Source organism: Sabethes cyaneus, chromosome 2 (genome assembly GCF_943734655.1).
Source record: "Sabethes cyaneus chromosome 2, idSabCyanKW18_F2, whole genome shotgun sequence".
In the NCBI taxonomy this organism is placed as follows: domain Eukaryota; kingdom Metazoa; phylum Arthropoda; class Insecta; order Diptera; family Culicidae; genus Sabethes; species Sabethes cyaneus.
Genome location: NC_071354.1, coordinates 132,020,739 through 132,043,999, shown reverse-complemented (window position 1 = coordinate 132,043,999; position 23,261 = coordinate 132,020,739). Strand labels below are relative to the sequence as shown.

At 37.4% G+C, this 23,261-nt stretch overlaps 1 protein-coding gene across 1 annotated transcript in view; it reads right to left on the bottom strand.

Moving 5' to 3' along the window:
• Positions 1-23,261, bottom strand: part of LOC128736011 (uncharacterized) — a 102,318-nt gene that overhangs the window by 38,422 nt on the left and 40,635 nt on the right. The window contains exons 6-8 of the mRNA XM_053830496.1: positions 17,581-17,781; positions 17,345-17,473; positions 16,921-17,067 (exon numbers count right to left, since the gene is read on the bottom strand). Of these exons, the coding sequence (XP_053686471.1) occupies positions 16,921-17,067; positions 17,345-17,473; positions 17,581-17,781 (477 nt within the window). The remainder of the gene's footprint in view (positions 1-16,920; positions 17,068-17,344; positions 17,474-17,580; positions 17,782-23,261) is intronic.

Here is a 23,261-nt window from a genome sequence, read left to right as displayed (position 1 = left end):
CACCTTTGTTTATATAAAAATCAGTTTTGTGTAAATAATCTTAAATAAATACTTAAATAAATTTAGACAAAATATATCCAATTTCCGTGCTCTCATCCTTTACATATCAACAAAACTATGCCTTGCTCAACCGTGTTTCAGGGTATGCTTTAACTAACTCATGATACAGTTTTGTAAAGATCTGCTCAACCTTGAAACATTTAATGAATGCAAGTATGATACTGTGCAGTTGCATTCAGATCACATTCATTTAGCATGACTGGTTTCACCAACGGTACCACGAGGGTCTAGGTCGAGTAGTTTGCCCTAGGTTACAGCACCAAGTGAAAACGAGCAAGCAAATGAAGTTCGTGAATCATAATATGAGCTGCATCACACTATCACAGAATCATTTAAAATTCATAGAACTACGACGCAGCACTGTGTCAGAAGAATTCACTTTCTTTAATGGCAGTTCCCTTACTTCTCCGTTGATTTTCCTACTACTTTTGGGCCTGTGAAACCAAATAGGTACGCTGATTTATATACATTTTCAAAAGGACATTGAAGAAGGTGGTGATCAAATTAATGAGCTGTTTTGATTTTTTAATTAAACCAGAAACCAATGAAAAGAAATGAATTGATCACCACCCACATTCCCTCCCTTCTTAAGCAACAAAACAAACCACCGTTGGCGATTCCTGAATATATTAGGAAATAAAAAATATTTTGTCAATACGAAGGGGTTCGATTAGGCTGGTGAACTTAGGAGTTTAGTATTGCATATTGATTATGTTAAAGAAATTAGTTGATATTCTAATTGGGTACAATATGCCACTGTTAGAAACACGGTTACAATTCAACAGTCTGACTGATATTTTTTACTTCAATCATTATGACCTGCTTTTAGCAGTATTAGTGTAATTCGATGCATTATTTTTTTAACTTATTGAGAATTCTATTAAAAATGTGACTGAACTATACTTTGACAGCATGTATTGTCAAAATCTAAGATAGTTAAAATCGTTTTCCATTATTAGGAAAATTCAGAATATATTCTGTTTCTGAACGATTCCCTTCAATTCTTCTACACTGTTTGCACAATTTTCTAATTTGTATTTTGCTTAGTTTTACAAATACGGTATGCATATAGAATCATTAGATGAAAAATATCTCAAAAAAAAGGTTGTCTTCAAATAAATCACTAACGTTAGTACCACTCAAGTGCAGCAAACCACATTTGCGGTTGGCTTCCCCAGAAAAAAAATGAAAGGGAATAAAAACTTTCATGTAATTCTTGCAATGGCCCTCGTTAATATCAGTCCTATGCTTATGATCTCTTTCGGAGGATTCAGGTTTGTGGTGCTACGATGTTGTCTTTCATCTTCGAAGTATGTTCGTTTGAAACATATGTAGGATAACGGGCATTAATTTTAATGGATGAAGAAACTTTGTTAGTTGCCGAAATACTTTGCCTTACCAATAGAAATGATGAAAAAGAAATGCATTTATTTGAGGGACTCCTTAGGTACACTATGCATCTTAGGTACTTTTATTTAAAGCAAAGTGAAGAAAATAAATCGAATAAAATTAATATTTTGGTAAACAATGCGAAAATAACTCTAATATATTATAAGTGAACAGAAAACTAAAGCGTCACAGAAGAACACTTTATTATGATGATATAAGGTAACCCCGGGCAAATGGGATTACGGGGTAAATGAGAACGGAGCTCAAGCTCGTTTTCTCCAGCAGAACCTTTCTCGAAATGAAAGAGATAACTGTAACGCATACATTTAAACTATTTATAACTGGCATTCCAAACACCAAAATTGAACTTTGAATTTGAACCTCATTTTCAATTTGCGTTGCAAGTTGGACGTACCTTTCTATAAATGATTTTTGGTCGTCGGCGTTCGTAAAAGTACATGCTTTTCTGATAGTAATTAAACACAATTAGTGTAAGTTACACACGAAAAATAGTTGTACAATTTTATAATTCCCATCATATATATGGGTCGAGATGAAGGCAACATTCCAGAGCGTCCGTTTCATGCAAAAGCAAAGCCGTGGGCTTAAACCGTCATTAGCCATTACCCTTCTTTATCGACAGACTTCGCAGCCGGCTGTTAGAGTACAGGAAAATTACGGGGCCAGTGTAATGATCCTACTGACTCTATCTAGGAAGCACCGCCTAGCCGAGATTCGAACATACGACGAATAGCTTGTTAGACCAGCCGTACCTCGAAGCTAACTGGGCGGTTTCATGTGGGACCTACAAAAAAAGTATTTCGAAACAAAATGTTCGCTCTTTATACACTTTTTAGGTGTACAACCAAGCATTTTCAGCTCAATTACATAATATTCATATAGATAAAATTTCAAAATACATAACGTATAAGCAGAGGTTGGAAAATTCGCAAAATGAATACATACGCCGAGCATCGGCAAACGGTTTTATCATGAGAAAACAGCGACGCGAGTGATTCAATTCGCCCATAACAATGAGTCACATACATTCACTCTTCATAGCATCGCAGAAAATACGAATACGTGTGCAACGCAAAAGTGCGAAATAAGACCTGCTGCTGCTTGTAAAGTCACTAACACTACTTTAAACTATTCCCTTTTCGTGGTAATATTATTTTGAATACTTTCCGGCGTCCCCGGGCATCCTATATCCGCTAAATCGAACACACGCAATGTTCAATATTCAATTTTTGTACGAATTCTGATGTTCACAATGAGGTTCTGTTCGTGATAAAATTCAAAGCTGATGCGTGCATACTCGGCGAGGCAGGCGAATAGTGTATGTTCATGAGGGATGTTCATCGATTCAAATAATCACTTTTTCGCGAATTCTCCAACCACTGCTTATAAGCGAGCGAAAAGCTCTATCACATTTAGGCGATAGATAAACGATGTTATTTGAATCTGTTATTTGAAGGCACAGTTGATATAATTTAGATAATCTGGAAATGAAACAGTAAAGCGTTATGGATTTTCTAGCGTAACTATTTCTTACGATAGTTTCACTAGCTGCTCTTTCTTCTTGTGCAAGATAGAATAAACAGATCATAATCGTGTTCTCGGGTCATTAAAGAAAGTTCAATAAAAAATTACGATTTGCAAGGATGGGATACAGCTACGTATTCAAATACATTGCGGTGCATTTACTGCATTGCTGCGAAATTGCTCACGAATTGTTTTTATATTAATTTACGTAACCCGTTGTGCATTAATAAGAATCTGGCTTGGTTATGGCATTTTTGGATGCACTATTAACATTGCTTAACTTTACCATTGCTGTATATTGAACATACGCACATTTTTCAATCAAATTTGACAGGTCGTCTTAATTTTGAACATTCTTGTTAGATTCATTTGATGTAAACCTTTTTTTTTGTCATTAACCTTCGGAGTGATCTTACTAAAGAGTTTTACATTCGAATAAACCCTTACTATATAACTTTTAGGTCCAACCCCACTTACCCCGGGGTACCTTACTTAAAACAGAAAATCATAGAATCTACTACATCTTTATTAGCTCGTCAGTTTGCTATAAGATCTGAAAACTATACTTCAGTGACACCGGTAATAGAAAAACATTTTTCATGTTCCATGTCTCTACCCTCTTTCTCATCACTTACGTACGGGTTCGTAAACGACCTCGCATAAATTACTTTTACTTGCATAATATGCTCGACATTCAACTGTATGCTTCAGGCTTCCGGGAACAAAAACAAGACATTATAGATGCTTAATTATGACGATACGTTCTTTATAGTGCCGCTTCCTTTTAGAGGTTTCCCGTGTCTGCCGCACGGTCTGTGTCACAGAGTTTATCAGATTTCGTCTTCATTCTCATCGCTTCAAATGAGGAAATCCGTTCAAAAATTCGTTTTGCCTGTGAATACTGATCCTTACAAACAGGCGCCACTTTTCCACTCAACACACAACGTTGAGGAAATGGCACTTGCAACTGAAGTACAATTATGTCTATGTTTGAGCAATTTCGTTTTTTTCGTAGACAAATATGGTGTACTCATGAATAGCATTAAACTCCGGTTTTTATCATGCTCTATTGTAATACTACCATCTTATTGTCACATAAGATGATGCTGAACAGATGATGAGAACGGTACAATCGTTAAATGGTAAACTCATTTTGATAAGCAGTAAACTTTGACTTTGATAAATGAATGAATTTTTAGTCGTATCAAGAAAAGTCCATTTAAGATTTTTTTGGTAAATGCCCAAATCGTACCTAACGAAAAGTTACAAAGTCGATTAAAAATAATAAAACAATAAGTCCGACCCAGTATCTATATAAGTGTAAAACGATGCCGACGGTAACTCAGCTGTTTAATGCCTATTAAACTGCCGATGTACAATGCAGTTAATCACAAACCATGAAATTAAATACGTATCAAGTGCAGTGCAGTGCAAAAGCATATGAGATTTTTCACGCAAAAAGAATTAAATGATTTGCGTGGTTTTTATAGGAATTGACTGCTATGTTGTTATTTTATTTTCCCAGAAAACTCCAAGACTAAGTTTCCGATTTCCTCTGACTCGGACATGTTCTTATTTCAAAAATGTATAACTCTGTACCAAGCCTAGCAGTACATAAAAATTTTAATCAAACTCCAAACCAAAGGCTATACTGTAGACTAATCCATGGAAAATTTTCAATAATTTTCTTTATGGATATTTTATCATAACCTGTATTGTATAAATAAATTTAGTAATACAAACTACCCGATTGCAATTTTTGACTTGTATGTCCTGTATTGACAACAGGTTTTACCTGTTTGTCTTATTTTACTGCTGAGTTACAGCCAAAAAACTATCGATTAGGAACGACACATATCTGGTCGATTGCATATTGATTTGGTCAAGTGCATTAAAGTCTGACTAAAATCTGAAATCTGGACGCCCCTCGTCCGTCACCGGCGCGCCTCTTGTGGTAGGAACTGGAACCATTTGACATAACTTTGTTTATATATGCATGGAGAACAACTGATGGCCGAGTTGCGGACCTGTATAGAATGAAACTCAAACGACAAAAACAATCTTGTACACACAGTGGTAGCCAAGGAGCTTGCTAGGTGTTTGTACGAGCAAGTTTTGACGAAATTCAACCGATATATTTTGATGAACGACGACTCCTACTGGAAAATTCAAGCAACTTCCCGATCAAAAATTATACATTACAACTGGGTACTATAGCAATATGTCAGGTAAATATAAGTTCATGTCTGCTAATAAATTCACGAAAACGGCCATGATCTGTCAAGAAATATGTAGCTGTGGACTGGAGACTGCCCAGTAAACCATTTGGTTTGTATATCTCGATTGCAACTGAGGTATACGAAATCATATCTGAACGAAAAAGTTATATTTCACGCCATATAAGAACATATATGTACCAAAGTGGAGGCAATATACGTGCGAAAATTTTGACAACTATTTGTAATTCTATTTTGCGCAATTTTTATAACACGCAATTAAATACTCCTGAATATATGATAAAGATATAATCAAATATTGCAATTGTCTATCCTGCTTTATAATTCACAGTCATGAATTGTATATGAAGACACGCACGACTGCAAAACAACTTATTGTTCACTTCGATTTGACATACTCTAATCATTATACAATTCCAATGTGAAATTGACATGAAAACGATTTAATGTGAACTTTCTATTACGATCTTGTGTTATCTGGGTGACCCTTCCATCGTTTCCTCAACAATGACCACGCGTGTATACATGGAAGAATGGTCGAGGAAACGGATTTTGTTATTTATTCGTAAACATAAAGATAACGTTATATTCTGGCTTGATTTAGTTAGCTGCCACTACTCTACAGTGTTGCTATAGTGGTATGCAGCTAATAATGTCGATTTTATGGCAGAATAGCGATGGACCCTTCAAATTGTTCGGAGTGAAAAATTTTGGACAATTGTCAAACGACAACTTCGACGAAGCAGGGGGACAGTCAACAGTGCTAAAGAAATGCCTTCATAGTGGAAGAACCATGCTGATTCGGTCGCATCTTCAACTGGGTTCTATTGAGAATACAGTTCGTTATAAAAATACTACAATACAGTCATTTATGTTTTCTTGCGACATTCCAGTCCGGAATTTTAGGTTATTCTATGCGTCCAGATTAACTTTGAGTCAGGCTTTAGAAAGATAAGAAGATTCAGAATAAAATTTTGAAAATGATGTTGAAGTGTCCCTCGAGCGAAAAAAGGCGCTACATCCTTGACCAATTGCAGCCTGGGGTGACATTGCGCATCTCGTTTCGAGTGATTTTGGTTCGTTTCGACCACGTTAAACAAATGGGCGTCTCGAACCAAAATCACTCGAAACGAGAATCGCAATGTCACCCCTGGTTTCTGGTTTAAATGCAATAGGTTCGTCCCCGAGGGTCTGGAGTATCATTTAACTTTTATTAGCAAATATACTCGCAATGACTGTAAATAAATCTATATGAGAAGCGCTTGGTACGGGAGGTCCACGCTCTCTTCCTTGACCTTGATTTCAAGGAGTTAAATGGAATAATACCTAATATTTCAGGTTAGCTTAGCATAGATTAGATTAGATTAGAAAATGAGGAACCCCCTTCTTGGATACGTACATTAGAATTATATAGATTTACTGGTGTTGAAAATCTAAAAGTTATATCTCTAATCTGTGGAAAGTCTTTATTGATGTATGATATCAGAGAATGTTTTTGGTCTACTAAAAATCAACTGACAATTCAACATAATCAGCATAGTCTATACGGTGAAGATCATTAATCATATATAGCCCATGATATAATTAGGTTTGAATGTAGTTACGATTTATATTGATCCAACAATCCCCGCTTTTCAGGAGGAGTGGAAGAGATGAATAGAAGAAACAAAATGTTCAATGATTTGAACCGAATATCCGTATCCATATTATATTACTTGCTGAAGTGCATGAACTTTGGCACAATCTCACCCCTTCTAGAGGGGGACATTGTGCCAAAAACATAAAGTTAAGGTAAATACCTAAACAGTGAACATTAGCATGTTTATAAACAATACACATAAATATCAGTATAAAGTAGTTCATATGGGGCCGTCCATGAACTAAGTGGACTATTAGGGGCAGGGGGCCGGCCCAAAACAACGCATCATACAAAAAGTATGAACGAAAATAACCCGTGGAGGTCTGAAATAACCAAAAATAAGTTCGTAGTCAATGGACAGCCTTTATATAGCCAATAGCGTTTCTAGGGTTAAAAAAGGGGAGACATAGGGAGGGCGTGCATCTTGAGGGGGCATACCTATTTGATCATTTAACAAAAGTAACTATTTCTTTGTTCGAGAACCCGCGGCCGCAGAACATGTGGCCTATCCCACCCCCCTCCTCCGTCCTTAAAACTGGTAGTTTACTCCACGATTCTTACCACGAAAATATTATGCCCTATCTGGGGTCTGGTTTTGGTTACAGACAGGGCGCTTTTATAAATAGATTATAAACGGAGAACATCGAAGAATGATCCGATAAAGCTAATGTCTATACTTTTACACTCAAACGAACCTTAAGTATTAATTTCCATGTAAAAATGAAGAAGAAATAGTCTAATTTCTCTCATTCTTTTATAAAGTCAATTACTCTATCCAGTTATTTTTCCATTCAGATATATTATAAAATGGAAAAAAGCATGTAAATTACTAATAGAAAAAATTTGTGGTCAATCATTTTACTGTAGTTCTTCTTCAAAAGTTTTTTTCAATTTTCCTGAATTTCTTCTTTTTGGAAAATGATACCTCTAGAACGCATGGTCGAAATATTGTGATATTATCATAATGCCATGAAATCTGTTCGAAACACTTTTTTCATTCTCCAGTAATAAAACCGAATTCGGTTCTTGAAACTAAAGAATGGTATATGTAGTAGGTACATTGCAGAATGTGTTCCAAAAGTCAAATAAACTTTCCGAGTTTTGAATTTTAGATCGAATATTAAATATTTCACTTAGATTATTTCAATCATCGGTTAAACTTAACCGACCGATATTGCTTACAAATCGGTCAAACATAATGACGGTTAAAGTAAGACAAATAAATCAGATAGCGAAAACCAGCATACATAATAAATGTTAAATCACTGACGAACTGACATGAAACATAGAAGAAAATCCTTCAAAAACCGTCGTCCTACACATTTTGCTTGCACACTAGCACCCTCTGTTATGCATGTTGCGGAGTAGCTTGCATTTGCAGGGTTTTATACTGTAGGTTTTTTACATTTGCAGGGTTTTATACTGTAGGGTTTTCACATTTGTATCGTTTTATACTGGAAACTCGAAGCAACACTCGAGCGCTGCGGTGTGGCCATGTTGCGAAACATGGTTTTTTGAAAAATAAGTGATTTTTGAATGGACGATGGAATTAACGCGAGTGTCTCGTCTTTGTCTGTGGTTAAATCATTCAGCAGTTGTCTTAATAAATGTTTTCGAATGATCAAAACTCTTGAAAATATGTTAACCATGTGGTTTTAATGATATCAAAATGTCAAGCAAACTGTTTGTATGTAGCTTTGAGGTCTTAAAAGGTAAGTCGTCTTGAAACGGCCTTACTCGCTAGAGAGTTAAGTTTTAGGAACAAATGTTGGATTAAATTATCAGATTTTCAAGTTCCACATATTTTTGAGTTATTTGGAATCTAAAAATTTTGCTTGTGCCATACAAAACTTGTTCTAACTTTTTTATATAGTCATGCATGGTGTGCTTTTTTTCGAAACGTGCATCGTTTCGCATTTTACAATGCGTGCTTATATCAGCTGATGAATATTTCGAATCAATTGATTGTTGTGCTCAGGTGATGTAGATTGTGTGATGAACTGTATGTTAGTCCGGGGATACAAGAATATTAGAATAAGAATGAAGAAGGCAGCGTATATGGAAAGAAGATCGTAAAGTGGGATGCAACAGCTGGCACGGACGCGAACAATTGATTTAATCTAGACCCAAATAGTAAAACTTACGAGATACTTGCGAAGCGATATCAATCCCATGTGTTGACCGTGGAGTCAATCGAACCTTAGAAAATATGCTCAACCTTAATCTGTGGGATATGGCACAGTTATAGAACAGTTCTGCTTCGTTTATTAACAGCTAATGTAGAAACAGTTTTGTATGTAAATGAACACATTCTGGCCACGCTGTGTTTCACATTCATAAGTTATACGATAAATATAAGGGAGTGATTAGCGTTCTAATAAAAACATAATAATAGTTTCCAATAGTGATACTTTGGATTTCGGTCCATTAATTTAATGAGTACTTGCGAATACGATTTTTTACAGTTTTCAAAAAGTACAAAATTGGATATAATTTATTTCGTAATCTACCTTACACTGGGAAGCACAGCGAAAAACCATTTCATGTTACGATAGAGAGTTGTGTAACAAAGGAAAATGGAAATAAAAGCACTAGAATACAGAAACGTATCATAGAGTAACTAAAAATTATGTAGTGTAATTATCATTAGCTTCGCAAAAAAAACTTATTTTGTCACTCACGCACTCTGACTGATGGAGTACCCTCTAAAGTGCTGAACGATCTCACGATATTCGTAGTTTTCCTCTAGTGGTGATAGCACAGGAGTTGAAATGGGTTCTATTGGAGGCAACGACGTTTCTGGTACTTTTAATGCGCTCTAAATTTAATTACTGGAGTATTTTTTACCATCATTTATAGTTTACAATTAACACTAATATCTAATTGCACTCGGGTAACAAGCAGTTTTATCCAACAAAGGCATATTGATGTTAAAAATATTTGTGCTTTTTAAATTGTGTATCACAAGATATTTAAACGGTACTTCTTCAATAACACTGCTGTTGCTTGGCTTTGTTCGCAGCCATAAATATCGAAAACACGTTTATCAAAAAAAATCACATAGGAGCTCGCGTCAAACACTTGTCAACATTTTTTCAATAAATATCAATTTATCACAATATATATCATATAACTTCGATAGCAAATTAAATAATATGCGTTTCCACTTTTCTGCTCAAGTCAGTGTAAAAATGTGCGTATTGAATATACAAAAACGGAGACATATAATTTTCCTTATCCCTTGTACGAAACAATACTTCGGTTTTGTGCTTTTGGAATACTAAAAGTTTAATATTCAGCTTTCACAAACTTCGCTTCGTGTACACTCTTTTTTCTGATTGATCTTCTGCAGGTCCTGATGGCCGCCCCGGATGGCTGCCTGTCGTGTGCAAATAGGTTTTTTGCACTGCGATGCGGTGTCCTTTTTTAGCAATAACAGTGAAAAAATTTCACACGCGAAACATCTGCTGCAACAGTATTTGTTCGAACTAGAACTATAGAATTAACTGTCACACAACGAGAAAGATTTGCATTCACCGAAGAACTTCCTTTTGTAGTGTCAAAAATAATCACTTTTGGTTAACACATCTGTTAACCAGCCAGGAGCGAAAAAAGGAAAGAGCCTTTCCTGGTTGACTATTTCGCTGTAGCCTGCCGCAGGCGAATGCTAATCGGTTAGTACAGGTTAGTACCAGAGCAACGAAGGAAGTTTGATTGAGTACCTTTGGTGACCCAGAGAGAGAAGATCAGTGAAAAACAGGTGATAGCACACGCCGTCGACCGTGCCGGAATGAATGAGTTTTCAGGACGAATCACCAGTGGAAAATGAATTTTGGATTTTATCTTTGCTGCTTTGGAGGTGGTCGTGAGAATAGAGCTTTGTGAATAAGCTTCTATGATCATGCGCAGGGAGAAAAACAGGAAGATCACATACAAACAGCAGGAGAAACTACTGAAGAGAGCAAGAGACCATTCTTGTCATGTAAAAAGACTTTCTTGAATGAAATTATTTTATTCATCTGTGTGCATTGGAATGTAATAGAGAGGTGTGAAAGCATGCTGACACAGGCTATGCCAAGTGCAAAATATAACTGTTTATTCTATGGATTGACTTTAATATACAAATTAGTCATTATCTTACTTGAACATTATTATCTTGGTATTATTTGCTTGCGAGCGCAAAATTATCTTCGGAAAAAATATGTATTTTGATTTTCCTCCTTACAGCGTTTTTAAAAAAGTATCTTTTTTATGCACATAAATTTGATATCGTTTTTATAGGTTAAGAAAAACTTCATTACGTACTGTATACATATGGCACTTCCACGATTTGGGAAAGTATTTCTACATTACATAAAGAAACACTACTTCAAGAAAAAGTAATTTTGCTCTTGGTTTAATATAAAAAATAGGAAGTTGCTTGCTACGAAACGCTGTACCTCGGGATCGGTACAGAACACCTCGTGGTGATGAGTGATTCTTTTGTATAAAGATTTGTAATTTATAATCGAATTGTACGCATTGACAGAATAATCTGCTCAAAAATAATATCCTTTTCGAGTCACTTGGGCAATTTTCTTTGAAAATGAGAAAATAGTGTTTTCAAAGCCTAATATTTTTGGAGATATAAGCAAAAGAAAATCAGAAGGTTTGACAAAAACGGGTCTTTTCTTTAAAAATTGAAATGCTCCCATTAATCGAGGGGTGAGTGTTTTTGGTCACCAAAAGCAAAGCCGTGGGCTTAAACCGTCATTAGACATTACCCTTTTTTATCGACAGACTTCGCAGCCGACTATTTAGAGTACAGGAAAATTACGGGGTCAGTGTAACGATCCTACTGACTCTATCTAGCAAGCACCTCCTAGCCGAGATTCGAACATACGACGACTGGTTTGTTAGACCAGCATCGTACCTCGAAGCTAACTGGGCAGTCCTTTTGGTCACCAATCAATAAATATGTGATGCGTGGGTACGTTGTACTCTCGACACTTCTGTAAGATCTGTTCGATGGTAAAAATCTGGTCCGTAGTTGCGCAACTCCCCTGAAACCCGCCTGCTAAATTACAAAATAAACTTACAATGAATAACGCAGTTATAATATTACAGTTTTCATTTTTTTTGCTTCAATGCCATGTTGGGTACCATTACTAATATTTACTGATAATTATCAGTAACGTACTGGAAACTAACGATAGTTATCAGTAACGATTTTTAATGATTGTTCCCATCCCAAATACCACAAATTGTAATCCTACATCACCGACTCTCCGATGTAGAAATTTGATCATAATACTAGAAGGCGTTGTTTTCAGTTGTGCTAATAATTTCTATCTTCCGGAAAAGTTTAAGAGCGTTTTGAAACTGTTCAACTTTCTTAAAAAAATCGTAAGCTTCCAAATAGATTTTGAGCTAGACTTCAAATTATATGCCTTATTTGCCAAATTGTCAATTTCGTAAAGCAGTAAACTTACTTATTTACTTACTTGGACATGGATACATATATCTGCCTGTCCAGCAGCACAAAAGGATGAAATCAGAGATCTTCACTGCCGACAGTTACCCGCCATGGCTTTTACCTGTCGCCAGGACAGGTTCTCATCAACAGCCAAGATGTCGTTGGCTAAGCTAAGTCACCATGAGCCTCTGGGTCTGCCTCTTCTACGCTGTCCTTGCAGATAACTTCTCTTCAGATCTTGTTCGCTTCTTTCCTGAAGGTGTGTGTGGTACACTTCCACCTACGTTCTCGAATTTCGATTACTATCGGCAGTTTATGACATCGACGATGGGGTTCCTCATTGGACATCCTGCTGTCAGGGCACCAGGCACGAATAATATATCACAAGCAGCGATTAAGTACCTGCAGTTTTTGCGTTGTTATCATTAAGACCCACCGCTTTTCGGAGCCGAACAGTAATACGGATTACACTTTTGAGTTGAAAAGTTTTCGTACGTAGAGTGATCTGGTTTGAGAGCAAAATGTTTCGCGGACCTGCAAAGGCGCTGTATGTGGCAGTATCAGTCTTGGTACCACCATCAGGCATTGTCTGGGTACCGAGATATTGAAAGGCTTCCACCTGCTCAACCTGTCGTTTCGCTCGAAATCAAACGAAACCGGGCGAAATTTACCATTGTAGATTCAATTCGGTAAACACGAAATTTCGCGAAATCTCGCTCATACTTAATCACGCTACTGTAAAGTTGCGAGGGTTGTCAGTGTTCACTACCATAGACTTAGTCTTTGCTCATTGACTGTGAGACCTGCTGCCTGAGAGCTCTCGGAGAGGTATTCTAACTTGCTCTGCATTCCGATTCGGTGTTGTGCAAGCAAGACAATGTCGTCGGCCAGGGCGAGGTCATTTAGATGCTCCATCGTTGGAGGATTTCAAGGTAATCCTGTAATTGTAATCCTCGATTTGGTAATCCTCGATTTGGTGGTGGATTTGGATACTGTCAATCGCTTCCATCCATCCATAACGTTTATCATCGTTTAGCAGCGGTGATAAAGTGCCTATCTTACACTAGCAGTAATCCTTATAGGATCGGACAAGCTACCATTGTGCAACATCTTGAACGAGAACATTTTGTACTGAGCCTTGATGAGGGGGACTAGCTTATCTGGGACTCCTCTACGCTTAAGTGTGCACCAGATGCTTTCGTGGTTGACGAACACCAACAGAAGAGAGTCCTGAAATTCGTTGATCTGCTCCAATATAATGCGCAGCATTGTGATATGGTCTACTCATGATCGGCCAGCACGGAATCCAGCTTGTTGCCGCCGGTGAGAAGCGTTGATCTTCTCCCGGGTCCGGTCGGTTAAGGAATACTTTATAGAGTGCTTTCAAAGTAGTGCAGAGTGATGCCACGCCAGTTTGGCGACAACCATTTAGTACGTCACGCAAATTTTGACCAAAATCAACCCCCCCCCCCCCTTTGTCACTATTGGTCACACATTCGTGGCCCCCCTGAGAAAGTACGTCACGTCACAGCAACCCCCTCCCCTTTCGCAACAACAAAAATTAAATATTCATTCCAACCTTTTTATTTAAAGCTATCAAATGAATTTCAGCAAATAATAAAAGGAAAATTTTCGAGCTTCTAAGTCAACGAAACATGGATTTTGAAGATGATCTACAATTACTGCGATCGGATATGGTTCAGAAGTCACTGATGTATCGTCGATTAATGTTTCACGCATATCCACGTCCTTTACATCAATCTACTCAAATTCCTCTGATCTAGTTGAAAAAATCAGGACTTCCTGCTGACGTCTTGCAGCAACACACTTTGGAAGAACTTTTTTGACGGATTTTGTCATTTTGTGTATTCATTCAATCGTGCAATCATTCAACACTACCTTAGATGCGAAATTTATTCCGCAAGTGGCACAAACTGTATATTTCAGGGAGCTTTTGAGTGAAGGCCAGTATAAATTATACCGAAAACCCTTAAAAGCAGCCGTGGAACATCGGTATGAGTTTATGTTTATCGATTGAGTTCAGCACGGGAAAACATTGCCATTGGTCTCTGGTAGCACCTCGTAGCCCCTCAAGAGTTTGTACGACAGCTATTTGCAGTTGCAAAAATCTTTTAGGCAGGACGGTACTCAAGGAGCTCTTCAGTAGTGTACAGCATATTCTGTAAAGCCTTAATGGAGAGTTCATACTACAGCACTCGTTCGCTAATTGCACGAATGAGGCGATGCGATTAGCGAATTTCGTTTTTTAATTGCACGATAGTTGCCAATATTTATTGTAAAACGTGATGCGTTATCACTGTAAAGAACTCTTCACATGCATTCACACGTACGCTAAATTTTGGGAAGAACATCTAAATTTTTACAAACGAACTAAAAGCTTAATGAATATGTGTTCAATTAGTGAAAGTTTTGTCAAATTTGCATGAATTTGTTTGTAATGTATCTACGTAATGCAGAGATAGAGAGTTTGCATTCGGCAACGCTGCATTTTTGTTTATAGCAACCACCTGGAAAACCACGTGTAGTTTAACAGATAACTGTTTTTTAGTTGCACGATCGTGCAACTAGCGAACGTGCAATTAAAAGACGGTGCAGTTAGAGGACGTGCAATTAGCGGACGAGTGCTGCATATAGAAAAATAAATGAGTCCTGTTTACACATGTTAAAAAAAGTTTTTATTCAAAAAAATTAACTATTTGTTTTAAAATCCATCAGTACGTTAATGTTATATAAGCCTTCAATAGTTGTATCTTAAAATGAAGGCTAAATTATAATTTCGCGAATAAATTTTCCATTTGATTTTTATTTTCATGAGACGTCACATTACTTCATACCCCCCAAACCCCCTACGTCACAAATCGTCACAATTAGGTTAAGCCCCCCACCCCCCTATAAGCGTGATGTACTGTATGGATGCCCCCTTACCACATTCAATTAGGTCTCCTTTTTGGGACTTAAATTTTTCAGTTCATCCAATTTTATCAATATTCATTATTCAATATCAATATCATTATTCGAAACAGAAACTTCCTCACTTTTCAAGATATCCACCCAGCCATGAAGATTTATTAAACATAAGTCTACATCACTCGCGGACCTTCTGCAAAGTACCATGTGAACAGAAAAATACCAATTTTCTACCTCTCCGTCCCCCTCCGCGGACAACGGTGAATGTTGACTCAATCCCCACCTCCATCCTCTATTTGTCCACGTGTACTTTTCTTCCGGTGTCAAATTCTACTATCATAAATGCATGGTACTAAATTCTGGTCGCTGTGACGCTATAACAGACATATTATTCTGTCTAATTCGTCTGTCCATAGTGATCTTGTCTACTGCGAAGTATTATCGACTGCAAGAAAACCCATTTTAGCTTGACTTTCGCTTGATGATTCATCTCCGTCAAGGGTATCCCAGTCCAAACAGTTGAACGTCGATTTCAACACAACACAAGGCCCATCCTACGCGATTCGTAGTGTTTTTAAGGACGAATACTTTTTGATATGAACGTTGTTCCTTTTTGTAGTGAGCTGAATTTGATTTTGAGGCGAAATGCAATGCATATTCGGTGCAAGCGCGACCTAAATGATGATGAGTCATGTTATTGGATTGGTGAATGTTCGTGATTCTGTGACGCCTTTTAGAGTGAGATCGAATGTTTGGGTACACTTTTGTTACTGTGGTCATTTCCCAAAGAATGCAAAGGGTTGTAAAATAATAATAATCAGGGCATTACAGCTGGGCAATCAACATCCCTGTGTACTAACAAGAATACGGCCAGATATGTGCTATTGTGATAATTAATTTAATATTTCTCTTTTACATCTCTATTTTTTGTATAAAAAAACTTGTCCACGTGGACATTTTCCACACCCTCTTTCGGGATCAAACGTGGAAGTTTTCATGCCCGCCGCCCGTCTCTAAGCCACGTGGTCTACGTGGTATATCGATGGCCCCCAATGTTTTCCAAAGTTTGAAATATTCACGATTTTTTTTAACATTTTGTTAATCAATATTTAATTCCACGTCTTTTATCAGTTGATGCAGTTTTGGGTGGCGCTCATCATATGCCTACAAAGCTTTATTAACATTGAAGGGAGATAAATCTGCATGATATTAGTTTGAAGCTTTTTATAGTGAAACCCGAGGACTGGCCTGTAATATATAATGGTAACCAAATATATTGGACCCCCATCGCAACAATTCATGTGTAGTTTTTTAAATGATGTTTGAAATGGAGTGCTATTGTCTATTCCTGTAGAGTGTGACATTTGTCTAATTTTTTGAAGTACTATTTTTCCAATAAGGGAAATGACTACAGGAAAACTGTTTCGTTTCACTAGTGCACTGAAACTCGAATATAACGATTGAAAGCTTCCGCTTAAAGCTTCATCCGAAGCTTTTTCTACCATAAAGTTTCATCTGCAGACTAAAGTTACCAAAAGCTACAATTGTGGAACGAGAATACTGACTGCCACTAACTAAGAAAATATCCAAAGCTAGCATATCAGAAATGTAAATCTACGCAATGAACAAACGGTGCATGTTCAAAATGAAACACAAAATAAACTCACCTGTGCCCGTACAGCAGATAGATGGATTTGCTTTGCTCGTAAATCGAATTTCTTCATAGATATTTCCTCCTGAATCTCATTCGCTTTGTTATATAGTTGACTTTCTAGTCCTCTTATTTGCGTTCGAACTAAAACGTCTACTGAATCCTACAGAATAATTTCAACAATCAATAGAAAAAACGAAACATAAAATTGTTTGCTCAATATTACAAGTAATACAACTAAACAATAAATAGTACTAAATGTAGTAGAATTGCATCGTGCTCCTAAAGATGAAACACAATACAAACCGACGGCTAGAAAAGAGGAACGAACATCAATTATGTATACGAAACGAAATGAATTACAACAACCATGCTAAACATAATGTAGAAGGTAATAAAACAAAGCCCAATAGAAGATTAATTAGGGGGTTGGCGCTTACTTGTAACTGCTTGATCTGGATTTCCAGTTCCTGCGATTCACGCTTGAGAGCCTCCAATGAGGGACGCACTTGTATAGACGCGCCCTTATCAACAACCAGCTCGTTTCTTAGTGTAGGTCCTGACGTGTCCTACAATTTATAAACGGGTAAAGTATTTAAAGGTCATCAAGGTATAAGTTTAAGAATTTTAAAAATCATCAATTTGAATCAATAATCTTTGTCCATTGTAGACCTACCGGCATGTTGGCGCCATAATTCGCCGGGTCTTCACCTTCCACTGATTGGGTTATTTGAGGCGGTGAGAACACTTTTCTCGGAATCCGTTGAGCATTGGGTGGAACAGGCAAACAACGTACGAAATAGCTTAAATCCTGGGTGGGTGACACGCTTTTGCACTGATTCGCCAAGCTTTCGTACCGTTTGGCCTGTTCGAGAGCCTGTCAAGAACAGACAGATTGTTAGGGATGTGAAATAAAAACACGAAGTCAATTGGTAATGATAAAACTGTGCGCTGTCAGTTGAAAAGAGAGCCAGTTATGTTAACCAGACTTGAATAGGGAGACGTAAAGTGGAGCATATACGATATATGCTCGCTGTTATAGTAGAGATTATAGATCTGTATAATGCGGTAAAACGGATCACTTTAAACTTATGAAATGGAGATATCGCGTGCAAATGGCATATAGAAATTGAATTCAGCTTCCAGCTCGAATTTAAATAGCTACATACTGATAAGCATATTTATGCCAACAGATTTGTTTTCCAGTTCCATCTCAAAGCGAATAAACAACCACATAACCGCAATGACCAGTTGTAATTTGCAGAATCTGCGGATCTAGTCCGACACAAAATATTCAAGGTCAATGTCATTTTCTCCGCGCTGGTATATCAAACAGACATTTTACAAAAGTTATTTTTTAGGATAATTGATTATTTTTCCAAGATTAGGTAACATTTGAACCTTCTAAAACTATCGCAACTAATATGCTACCATTTCGGACGTTATATAAGACATGCATCAAAAACAGATAGAATTTTTAAGAATCAAATTACTTCTTCGCAATATTTTTCAAAATGTTGCTCCTTTTATTTACATGTTTTAAATCGTTACTTGTTTTCTATTTTCTTACAAAGGAATATAATGTAAATCAGCTTTTAAAACAGTCTGAACGTAATTTTTCCGTTAGGTTGAGATTGGAGTACATTCACGTTCACGAAAAAGTAGAAATTCAACTAATCCAATATTTCGTATTCTTTTTCTACTTAAAAATACTTTTAAAATACCTACTTTTATAATACCTAAAGCATGTACATAAGTTGAGTAGGCTCTAACCGTTAGAATCTCGTGTTGTAACATCACGGCAGTAAATCTTTATCGACCACGTCCCTAGTAGGGTAAGGAACCGTTTAATGATAATCAGGGGTCGCCTATTTTAAATAGTTGAAAATAAACGAGCTTAAGATGCAGTATTTTATTCATATTTTTATAATTTTTTGATAAGAACATCACCTTGTATAACTAAGCCATAGATGTTATTCATACAACATACAGTTTACTGTGTTTTGGACAAGAAATATGATAAATTAAAAATTGTTGCCAAAAAACTTACATTTTTTCGTTCTTGCTGATTATACAGCAAGGTCAAGCACTAAATTTTCACATGCCGTATTGAAGTAAACATGTGAGCGACTGCGGCATTTGTCGTCATGGTCGCAAGTCTTAAACTTAATAATAGTACTTTCAGTGGTAACAGTGCAGCGGTAACTTTAGTTCGTCACTAAGATGGGATTAATAAGACAATTAATAAGATAAGATTGGTATGCTGATATCCTCCACTTAGTCTACCCAGCGCTTATAATAAGGCAATACAATCAGTGATCCACTTAGACTGCTTAAAATAAGTTCCCTACGCTAGTTTAACCCTCAAACTTGGGAATTTTCCGGAAAATATTTACTATTTTCATAATATCTACAAATCATGGGTAGGGGAACCAGGGGCAAGACGACCATCCAGGGCCAAAGAATTTTAATTTGGTTATTTTTCATGGCTTCTATAGTGCCTTACAATATACCACAAGAAAACTCATTGATAAACTCTGAGGGGCCGTCCATATACCACGTGGACAGTTTAGAGGGGGGTGGGGGGTATGAGAATGTCCACGCTTGTCCACGGAAGGGGGGGGAGGGGGTATAGAAAATGTCCACGTGGACAAGTTTCAAAGCAGAAATTAGAAACAGAAATATTGAATTAATTATACATATTAGGATTAACCATTGATCAGTGATTGTTTATAAACTCAGATAACGTTTTATCTTCTGATGAGGCTTATATTGACGTAAACACATGAACCGATTATTACGGAAGGATTCGCCTTCAGAAAATTTTACGAACCATATCGCGTCGGTAAAGTCCTGTGTTGTGTTGAAGTAGACGGCCAAGCTGAGGAGCTCTGGTTAGACAGGGATGCTTTTGACGGAGAAGAATCGTCAAGCGAAAGTCAACCTGAAACGGACTTTTTTGCAGACGATAATAATTATCATTAGACAAGATCACTATGAACAGAAGAATTATGGACCTAACACTTTGCATTGCATTTTAACACTCTGCGGAAATTTAACAGAACATCCTTGGAAAAACTCAAATTTCCACAGCGACTCAAAATCCGTATGCATTGTATCGGGGCCTTTAGACTAGAGCTTCTTTTCACGTAATCGTTTTTAATAAATACTGCATAATTAAAGTTGAAAACAAAATTTAGCACCATGCATTTATATTTTGTTAAATTTTACATAAGAAAAAAAAAGTCCACGTGGACAAACAGGGAGGGGGGTGGGGGTTGAGTCAATGTCCACGCTTGTCCACGGAGGGGGACGGGGGGGTTGAAAATTGGTATTTTTCTGTCCACGTGGTATCTGGATGGCCCCTGACATAAAAATGATTTTGAAGTTTTGCTTTTCGAAACTTGCATAGTGTGATAATGGTTATGCCAAAAAAAGCATACTAAAATCTTATTTGTCTTTATGTGATTATTTTTGGTATGACAGATTGATTCGACCTAATTCCTATAGATAGAAGGGTAAAATTCAATATTGCATTTGTGGTCGTTTTTCCCACCATAGTGGCACTTTTACCCTATACCTATTTAGGCCATTGCAAATAATATCAAAAGTTTTTGTGTCGAAAGACCACCCCCCCTCCCCGCCTTGGAAATTGGCTTGAAAAATCGAGGGGCAACAAAATAATTTGTAGGATATGAGTTAATTTATTTTTTCATAAAATCAATTTTCTGTGGGTTCTATAGCCTGAAAAACTCGAAAAATGAGTGTACGACTTGAGTTAATGCCTCTAGCATGAAACAGAAATGAAAATTCGAACAACTGAATTTCCGAAAATCAGCCGAAAAATTGTTCTTTCGTTTTTGTCTTTTTTCGTATATATTAAAAGCAAGAATAGATTTGGTTTTCACGTTTAAACTTTAAGTAAAAAAGCCTCAAATCAATATTTTTTTGCTCGATTAAAAAAATCTCTTTGTTTTTTTCGACCCCCCCCCCCCCCCCCTTCAGTTGCCCAACACCGGAAGGACAAAAACTTTATAAAATACTTGTAATGGCCTTATATCAAGCAAAAAAACATTTGAAACGAAAACGTTATTCTATATTTGTATTATTTTGAAATTAAACTCACTGAAACTGTTTAGACAATACCCTGTGTTTTGTGGTTTTAGGTTGAATTTAATTGTTTTTACCTGTAATTAATTGAGAACGGTTAAGGTGCCCTTTATGCCCCGGCTCCCCCTATGTCACATGGATGGAGTTATTCCGGTGTTTCTTGGGAGACCATGACATGGCCTTTTTAGATAATTTTACTAAATATTGGAAATTTGTTTGAAACATGCTGATTTTTTCAGCAAATCATCGACTGTGATCATGTCAGTTACAGCTGCAGTTACAGCCCATGGTGCATGCCATCCACATCCGGGAGGACACTGAGAATGCGGAACCGGTTCCCATAGAGGGACTTTTCAGCATTTGAAAAACATGTCATGTCGCATATCAAATAACATCTGCAGTCGACAAAATAACGCTTGCCGACCAACTCATATCTCTCAGAGGCCATATATTCAATTTCATATCCTGGACAAGGTCCTTCGAAATTCGTACCATGGTTGGATCGGAAAAAATCCCCCGGAACTCGGAATCGGCCAGTTAGCCTGAGTGTAAATAGGAGTCTTGGCAAGACAGCTGTATAAAATGATGCTCGAGGCTGCAGCCTTTTAGGAAGTGCGGTGGCCAAAGATAGAACACGAGTTCCGCGCTGTAGATCCTTTTGCGGGCATGAAATTCAAGTATCACATCTACTACAGTTGCGGCAATAAAGCAGAGTATGGCGTCGGATTGAGTGCCGTTAATGACCGTCTATGCGTGTTGTGGATTAACCATTATGTGTTCGACAAAAACACCTTTAAGTGCTCAACAAGAGTACTCGGGTACCCACAAATTGAAACGCTTATAACTTTGGCAATTTTTGACCGATTTTGACTATCTTACCACCAAAAGATTCAAGAACTTATCCACTATCAGTGTGGTAACAACAGAGTCGAAAGTGGTGCATCTGGTTTCCGGAAATCCGATATTCCGAGGATGTGTTCCGGAATTAAAGCACTTTTCATGTTTTTGGATATTATCATGGTAATATGGGTATCTAAAGTTCCCCAAATTACTCGGAAAGGTCATTTTTCATTGTACTAAATAATATAATAATTTATCCTCGGAATGGCCATTGTGCAACAAGTTCTCGTGGGGCCTCTCGTAGCCATAGAACTATTTGGATTCAACACTGGCAATATGGGTATCTAAATTTATGAAATTACTCTGGGACGAGAGAAAGAGAGAGAGAGAGAGAGAGAGAGAGTCTGAGAAAGAGAGAGAGAGAGAGAGAGAGAGAGAGAGAGAGTCTGAGAAAGAGAGCGAGAGAGAGAGAGAGAGAGAGAGAGAGAGAGATGCTAAAGCTGCCGAAAAGAGACTTTACCGTTGCAAAAAATGTCAGCATTGGGATCGCGTTCTTGCGGAGGCGGAGAATTGCTTCAAAAGGCACGATACGAGAGGCTTCTTAAAAACAATCAACGGAATTTATTTATTTACTAGCTGACCCGACAAACTTCATATTGCCACAAATTAAACTGTGTTGTACATAAATCGTGAATCTCGGATGACCTTTCTAACAATCTGGAGTTTTGCAAGTTTCTGTGGAGTTCATGGATGTTTTAATATACAAATTTTCCTCACAGTAAAGTAGAAAACAACCCCCCCCACTGCCTAGCCTGATAAAATAAAGCGGATAGCATTTAAATATTCGCCATCATTACAAACCATTTCGCCGAATACCATTTTGCCGGTTGACCATAACGCGGAATATAGAATGTCGGAGAATACCATTTCGCGAAAAACCTTTCGCGGGATGTACCATTTCACGGAAAATCTTTGTAGAAATCGTAGAAAGTACCATTTCGCAGGGGTGACCCAACTGAAGGAAAGTAATAGAGGTCAGTAGATCTAGGAAAATAAATAAACCAAGATAGAGGTGATCTCTACGGGGGGCTGCCCCCAGCAGTGGCCGGCGCTTCCGACGGCAGGTCGCTGGCAATACTCGTGGCCTATGGTCGCTTGGGGTTAATTATCTAATGTTACTATTGATAGTTTTGGTGGTCTTGTTATTGATTAATGCTTTATGAAAATGTCCAAAATTTCTCGAGTTCGATTAGTTTTTGAGTTACACAAAAATTTCGGTTTTATTTGCATGAGTGTCCTTATCCCCCTACCACAGGGGTGAGGGGTCTCAAACCATCATTACAAAAATTCCTGCCTCCAAAACCCCCCAACAGGCCAAATTTGGTTCCATTTGCGTGATTAGTTCTC